General features: G+C 53.9%; 2 protein-coding genes across 3 annotated transcripts in view; one reads left to right on the top strand and one right to left on the bottom strand.

Annotated features, from left to right (window-relative positions):
• Window positions 1–1,552: 1,552 nt before the first annotated feature.
• DCTN5 (dynactin subunit 5) lies at window positions 1,553–7,631 on the bottom strand. 2 transcript variants are annotated; one of them, XM_035339445.1, is made up of 7 exons: window positions 7,492–7,631; window positions 7,218–7,286; window positions 7,025–7,143; window positions 6,469–6,580; window positions 5,708–5,810; window positions 5,245–5,336; window positions 1,553–1,799 (listed from the first exon to the last, which is right to left on the bottom strand). In XM_035339445.1, the coding sequence occupies exons 1-7, from the start codon at window positions 7,537–7,539 to the stop codon at window positions 1,779–1,781; spliced, it is 564 nt and encodes a 187-aa protein (XP_035195336.1). In that variant the 5' UTR covers window positions 7,540–7,631; the 3' UTR covers window positions 1,553–1,778. The 2 variants fall into 2 exon arrangements, with proteins under 2 accessions (XP_035195336.1, XP_035195335.1); XM_035339444.1 differs by lacking the exon at window positions 1,553–1,799 and adding an exon at window positions 3,231–3,895.
• The window catches only part of PALB2 (partner and localizer of BRCA2), a 10,743-nt gene continuing 10,462 nt past the window's right edge, over window positions 7,581–7,861 (top strand). Inside the window, exon 1 of the mRNA XM_035339443.1 lies at window positions 7,581–7,715. Coding sequence (XP_035195334.1) covers window positions 7,626–7,715 — 90 coding nt within the window. The 5' untranslated portion in view covers window positions 7,581–7,625. The remainder of the gene's footprint in view (window positions 7,716–7,861) is intronic.

Raw genomic sequence — 7,861 nt, forward strand, 5'->3', positions numbered from 1 at the left:
CGGGCGGTGCCGGCGTGGATCGGGCGGTGCCGGCGTGGATCGGGCGGTGCCGGCGTGGATCGGGCGGTGCCGGTGCTGGCGGTGCCGGTGCTGGCGGCGCGCGGCGGATTCAAACCCCACCGCCGAGCGTTACGGGCCGCGGGCGCTGCCCATTGGCCGCCAGGATTTAAAATCCGCGCCGCGCGGCACCATGGGAGCGCCCCGCCCGCAGCCTTAAAGGGACACGGCCGGCACCGGCACCCCCCGCCCCCCGGGGACCCCACGGCCCCTCCGCGGGTCGCCCCCACGAGGAGCGGGCGGAGGTGCGGGGCTTTACCCCCATCCTTCCCCAGTCCGCGGGTTTGTGCGCAGCTGCTGGCCGCATTCCCCCAGCACACTCAGTCTGAGCGCTCCAAGTGGAAACAGCAACTGCCCGCAGGAAACAGCCCCCCGCGGGGAATAACAACCCCCACGGAATAACCCCCCCACGGAATAACAGCCCCCGCGGGGCCGTGCCTCGCAGCCCTCCCTGAACCAGGCGGCTCCAGGCCGACACCCCCCTGCAGGCTCCTGCAGGGCTTCCCAACGAGGACATGGCTCGCTTGCACAGCACATCCCCACAGCTTGTTCCTGTAGTCTCCTGGCATTTGTTAAGTAAAGTTAATTTTATGAATTTTATGTTCTCATCCCCATATCTGATCTTACTACCTGCTGGCACAGGAGAAAACGTCAGTGGAAAATAACCCAGAACAGTGCAAAATCCAGCTGTGGCAGCTCCGGCCGCAGGCTTGCTTTCTCCCTCCAGGCATGCATGGTCCCACCCTCCTGACCTGGAACGAGGACAGTTCTCTCTTACGGCTTCCCTGTCCCATTAATGAAAGCTGTTTCTTTTACCCGGCAAGGGAAGAACAGATGCCTGGCCAGCATGTTCTGTGCTTCTGCAGTTTGCTAGGACCTTGGGGACTGCAGATGTGTCGGTAGCTAAAGGCTAGCTGGGTCCCGGGGTAGCTCCGAGTCCAGCCCTTGTTTGAGAGTCCAGAGCACAAGATGCGTCCTAGAGGCCAAACAAGGAGCCCTGTGATCATTAGGCCAGGCAGCCAACAGTTCAACTTATTTCTCTGATGGCATCAGACCCCCTCAGGAAGTTCTGCTCCATGCACAGCAGACGTAGCCTCCGCTGAACCAGTTTGTTACCTTCGCCACCTTCCCACAGAGCCCTCCACCAGGCAGCAGCTCCTCACCATCCTTGCACTTGGCAGCTGCAATTCTGAGACAGAACATCGGCATCTACCCGACAGCCTCCAGCAGCTGACAGCGGGCGCTAAGTGGAGGAGAGGAGCGTTGTGCAGCCCCAGCTGTATGTTCCTGAGGGTTCTAAAGGCCCTGCGTAAGAGTGACCAGTACGGCCCACCAGCCTCGGTCAGAGCAAACTGGAATAAAGCACATGGGGTCAGGGAAGCAAGGGATGTAGTGTTTGAAGCGACCACTTCTAAAAGATTCCTGAATGAAGGAATTTCCCTCCCCGAGTGCACTTCCCCCACACCTACAGCTACGCTTCAGCTATGCAGCAAAGCCTGCTGTGAGAAGTCATGCTTTATTGCACTGCACGTTGACATCAGGCAACTATTTGCCAGGGCCGCAGCAGCACGCCGCCGCCTCATCGCACTCCGTCTTTCCAGAGAGCTGGCAGCGGCGCAGAGGTGAGCCCGGGTCAGTGATGCTTCAGAGGACAGGAAAAAGGAGCCAAATCTAAGGAATGTAAACACTGCTGAGCATTTGGGATCTTCAGTGGCGACTTTTTAGACCCTGGCAGAGGCCACCTTGACAGAGACAACAAAACAGGTTTTAATTAAGGCAGGAAGGCTGGGCAGCCTGCTGGATGGAGGCGTAGGCTGAGAAATGCGTAACGGTCTGTGTACCTACGTACCCCTCCGGGCACTGCAGCCGTGCTGCTCGAGTGCGTGTGGAGATGCATCATTCTGAGACTCTTCCACGAGCAACCCCAATTCCACTCTCAGACTCGCACCCCTTAATTTGGCAGCCTCCTCCTGCCCCCTCCCAGTCCAGCAGCCCGGCTTCACACCGCCCCTCGGTGGTCTTTAACCAAGCAATCCCGGTGCGGAGGGCTGTGGTGAAACCCTGCAGCGACACATGGTAACACAGCACACACACAGGGCCTCCCTGACCCGGTACACTGCTGCTTCCCATGCTTCAAGAGACAGTTGATGGCTACTTAAGGGGGCAAAGTAGGACTCACAAGGAAACAACTAAGTGTCCGACCTGCAGAAAATCTTGTGGGAATGCCAAAACCTGTCAGGTCTTGCGGGCGGGTAGGCCTCCTATAGCCCCTCACAGCAAAGGGCTTTTGCAAGGGCTGGTAAGATTCTGGACAGGAGGAACTGGATATTTTTCGAAGTTGAAGTCAGTTAGAAAGCTGCCTATAGTACAAACAGAGTACAAGAACACTTGCAACTTGGTATTTTTTCCACCCAGAAAAAGTGGCAAGCCTGGGCATTTCCCATGGACGTAACCCCGGCCTAGAGCACAGGAAGCGCACAGCTGCCTTCTGCACTTGTCTGCACTCCCGCTTCAGGGGAGACTTGAGGAGCTCAGCTGTCATGGAACAGGAACGTAACCAGTATGGGACTAGGTGATGCAACTGTCCTGCTGGAGCTGGGCTTCCAGCTAACATTTTACCTCTCCTGAAACCAGACAGATGACCTAACTGATCTATTGTATCGGAGATTTCAGCCCAGTTCTTGCAGCTTCAACAAAAAAACCTTTGTTTTCTTGTCCCAGCTGTGCTTCCTGCCACAAGCTAGCTCCAGCTCCTGCTTTTCTTGCAGGGGTCATACCATCTGGAACGGCCAGATTCAAAGAGCAGGCCATTTCCAAATACCTGAAGCAACACTACTGGAGCTGCCGCTGTACCTATAGGTGCGTCTGAAGTTCCAGTGCTGGAGAGGGGATCGTGCAGTCACCATGGTGGCTTTGGCACTCTCACTTCAGCATCAAGACGTGAAGCAAAGTCGTTCTGTAGCAGAGGCATTACGAACCAGCAACGCTGGAATGATTTGCTGGTGAAAGGCATCAGCTCAGACACAGAAGCAGAAGCTGTTTCACGCCGTACGTCACCTCTTCAGTACACTGACACCGTGCCTGCTGTAGTCAGACCAAGACTGGCTCATGTGCACAGGCACAACAGGAACCTCACTCGTCTCAAGTTTGGTTTGACAAGTCACAACCTTGAGTTACTCGAACAACTGAAGAGGCTTTAATTTATGTACAGTAAAAATACAAACAAACCAGACAGCGGTTTTACATTTGATTAACAGCAGTTACTACACACTTCAGTACTTGTACAGCTGGTTGCTATTTAAGGTCTATCAGTACTTTGCACTATATACAGCAGCTGAAGGCTCCAGGGCTGCTATCTCCCAGCTGTATGCTTACTGCCTAATCAAAACGCGTTCTGGCCTCCTGCTGCTACACTACAACGTGCAGGAGCCCCAGTTTTAGAAGTTACAGAGGGCTGATGTTAAGATTTAGCACGGACAGGGCAGGGCAAATTCACTTTTGGCCAATTGTCTGGTTCTGAGTCAGGTAGCCACAAGCATCAGCTGTCTCCAACTTGCATACAGCCGTTCCCAGGAAGAATTATTCCTGCTGTATTTACTCGTCCAAAATGAAATGTTCACTCTTTCCAAGATGTCTGAATTTCTATCTTCAGTTTTATAAATGCAAAGAAGCACCAGAGAGCTTTCTGCAAATATATACACTGGATAACAAATGGGGACACTTGCAGCATTCTCTCACCCACCTCCAGTTTCTGCTTTTAATTCCCCACTTTCTGCTGCACTGAGTTCTGAGAGAGGCACGGTACTTCTCTTTCCAAAGCCTTTCGGCTCTCTAAGGTCTGCAATGTTCAGGAGAAAGAACGCGCATCAGCAAAGAGAATCCTAACCCTGCACGATGGGCAAGAGCACTGCACCAGTGTCTGCTGTAAGAGCTACGGAGCGTCCTGTCAGGCTGCTGTGGTCTAACCCCAGTAGGCAGCCAAGCACCACACAGCAGCTCCCTCACTGCCCCTCAGTGGGACGAGAGGGGGAATCAGAGAGGGAAAAGCGAGGAAGCTCACTGGCTGCGATAAAACAGGAGCTGCACACACAAGCAAAGCAAGATAAGGAATTCATTCACCCCGCCATCGGCAGGTAGTTAGCCGCTTCAAAGAAAGCAACATCTAACAGTGACTTGGGAAGACAGATGCCGTACCTCCAGATGTCCCCTTCCCCCTCTTTCTTGCCCCCAGCTTCTATTGCTGAGCATGCTGTCATGTTATGGGATATCCCTTTGGCCAGGCTGGGTCAGCTGTCCTGGCTGCGTCCCCTCCCAGCCCTTGTGCAACCCCAGCCTACCTGATGACAGCGCGGCATGAGAAAGAAGGCCTTGACTGAACACAAGCACTGTGCAGCAACAGCTAGAACAGCAGCGTGTTATCAGCACTGTTTTCCATCACGAGCACAAAACATAGCACCAAACCAACTACTATGGACAGCGTTAGCTCCGTCACAGCCAATACCGGCACACAGGCAAGGCGTATAAAGATAGTTTCAATGTCAGCCCGAAGTTCTAAAGCCAAGCGCAGGATGTTGAAAGATATCCTGCCCCCAGAGGAGAGAATCGCAGTCCACAGGGAGAAAAGGAAGACACTATCCACCTCAAAACGCAGGCCTGTACATCAGCAAATGTTTTTCTGAAGGAAAGCATTGCCTCTAACGAACTGTAGTAAATAATTGCCTGTGACAAGTACATCAGCCACACAGCACTGCTGGTCTAGAATGGAGGCTGCTTCTAGCAAAGGCAAACCCACATGGCTTTGGGTCAGGAACAGAACAGACACGAAAGACAGGCTTTGGCTGCAGAGTATGTTCTGTCAGCTCTGCCTTGTTCCCCAGCTGAAACGTGGAGATGCTGCCCTAAAGGGAACAGAACCAGCTTTCCTAACCCCAGGACATTTAATGACACAATTCAGACAACACGGAATGAATTACATTCAAATGAGCATACAAAGGTTACACAACAAGACACAGCAGCTTCCACGGGGGACTGCTTGGCCAGACCATTGGTGTTGTGGAACACTCACAGGAGGGTTCAGGAACAGCAGAGGGCCATGCCCTGGGCTCTCAGAACAATATTCCTCTCCCTGCCCCCAACTACTCCTACGCGCCTTTACTGCCCTGAAACGCGGTAAAGAGGCTACTAGACCTGGGTGAGTGGCAAGAACTTCTGGTAATAGCTCTTTGTAACGTCAATCATGAGCTCCTGGGTACACTCCGGGAGTTCACCAGAGAAGAGTCCTGGAAGAAGAACGAGAGTGTGACCATCAGTGTTCTTGCACGGGAAAGCAGAAATCAGCTTACATTCGACGTTCAAAGCAGCTACTTCGATTGCACTGTACGTAAATACTGCGGGAGCAGCTAAGGGCTCTTCTCTCGCGTAGAACAATACAGCAGGGTCATTCGGACTGAACACACACCACCGACCGAGCATACCGCATGGCAGCGAGGTTCACAAGGCAAACTGTGACTCTGCAGTTCACCAAGCGCCCTATGCCTTTATTGCTAGGTACAAAATGCCAGTAGGAGCCATTGCCACAGCAATCATGCTTTAATATAAGGATATCCATCTTACCCACAGCTATGTACAAGTAAAATGAGAGGGAGCATACCTGGGCAGCCCGAGAAGACTGTGAAAGGCGGGACTACTGTTTCGGGAGGCAGTACTGTGTTGTCTAAGATCTTGCAGCAGTCTTTCAAAACGCATCTACGACCCTAAAACACCAGTTAGACAGAACTTGTACTTAAAAGACTAGATGCTTTTGCTTAGTCCTTGTAAGTTACCTAAGCTTCAACAGGTTTAACTCTTTGAAATACATTCTGCACACAGGATCACGCAAATAAATCCCTACCCGGAACGTTCTTCCCAGCAGTATTTGACACACTGTATCAACCCATTTTTTCCTAAGGAAAAAAGTCCTTTTGCTTTTGACTAACACATACACTTGCAACTGCGTGTTAATTTATGTCAGTTTGCACCTAGAACCCAAGTCATGCAGTAACATAGCAAGGCTTTCTGCAGTTCAGCAGAGACCTTGGTTATTTCTCATTATTTGCACAGAAACACAATTACGCCTGTACTTTGTGAAAAGGCTGCCTCCCCGGACAGGCCCACGAGCTGTGGGGACAACGGCCACTCAGTCAGTGCCTAAGTGAGGGACAAAACTCTTGGGACTGATTTTCCAAACAGTGCTCAGCTCTATCTGCCGTCCTCCCAATAGCAAAATCAAGAGCACCGCTTTCTGTGAAGGATGAAGCAGCGTGCAGTAAGTATGCTTGCTCCTGGCAGCTGGTACACGTCCCTCTCCACTGCCGTTACACAGCCTGAACAATACTCAAGAGACTCACGGTAAGACTGAGGGAGAGCACTCACAATGACACAGTTCTTGCCTATGTGGACGTAGGAGCCAATCTGGGCTGCGTTGACAACACAGTCCTCTTCTATGAACACATGATCACCAATGTGGAGAGGAAAGAAAGCAACCCTGTGACAGAAGAGTCATTTATTCAGGTGGCACAACCTACAAACTGTTAGGCCCAACATCGCACTGCAGTCTCCCGTGTCCAACTGGAAAACCAGAGGTAGACTCAATGCTGTGGAAGACTGAACAGTAAGTGACCTTTTCTCAGATATTTCTAAAAGATGGCCCGGATAAGCAACAGGAAGACACCATAAACAAGTAAAGAACGAGTGAAACATGTTATTTGCGTTGCTATTTAGATATATCAGTGTCTTTTCACATTACAGCCTGAAGGGAACACTAGCCCTCAAGGCGAAGCTGCGAATTTGAGAAGGCAGGGGTAGAGGGACTTAATTATAAAATTGTTACAAGAGAAATGTATCGCTCTGACCAGGGCTGGGCCTCAGCCAAACCGGGATGTTTTAAGCGCGCAGATTTCAGCTCGCACAAAGGAAGGCTCGCTCTTACCCTTTGCTAAACTTCTTGAAGGGCGGCCTGATGACGCTGCGGCTTTTCACCACGCAGTGCCGCCCCACCCGCACGTTGGCCAGGTCGCCGCGGATGATGCAGTCGTTCATGACTATCGTCTGCAGGGAGGGGAGAGGTCAGTGCGCTGCTGACCCCTACCCCCACCGGACACCGCGCCCGGCGCCGCCCGTACCTTGCCGTTGAGGACGATGTTCTGGCTGCCGCACAGCACCGACTGCCGGCTCACCTTGTTACCCGATGCCTGCGGGGACGAGGGGAGAGCGATGAGGAGGATGAAGATGAGGTTGAGGCGGAGGAGGATGAGGGGGATGGGGAGGAGGATGAGGGGGATGGGGAGGAGGATGAGGGGGATGGGGAGGAGGATGAGGGGGATGGGGATGAAGATGAGGGGGATGGGGATGAAGATGAGGGGGATGGGGATGCCGCCGCCCCCCGGCGCCCCGCACCGTCTCGATGTACTCGGACTTGTTGTAGAGCATCTCCCCCAGCTCCATGGCCGCGCCGCTTCCGCCCGGCCGCCGCCCGCTTCCGGCGCGTCACTTCCCGCCGCCGACCGCCGCTTCCGCCGCGGGCGCCACCAATGGCGGCGCCGTTGCCATGGGCACGGGAAGAGGCGGCCATGGCCGAGGCGGCGGCGGGAGCGGTGCTGAGCGGAGCCGAGAGGGAGAAGGTGGGGGCGGGAGCGGGATGGGACCGGGAGCGGGATGGGACCGGGACCGGGAGCGGGATGAGACCGGGACCGAGAGCGGGATGGGACGGGGACGGTACCGGGACGGGGACGGGGACGGCACCGGGACGGGGACGGGGACGGGGACG

Source organism: Oxyura jamaicensis, chromosome 14 (genome assembly GCF_011077185.1).
Source record: "Oxyura jamaicensis isolate SHBP4307 breed ruddy duck chromosome 14, BPBGC_Ojam_1.0, whole genome shotgun sequence".
In the NCBI taxonomy this organism is placed as follows: domain Eukaryota; kingdom Metazoa; phylum Chordata; class Aves; order Anseriformes; family Anatidae; genus Oxyura; species Oxyura jamaicensis.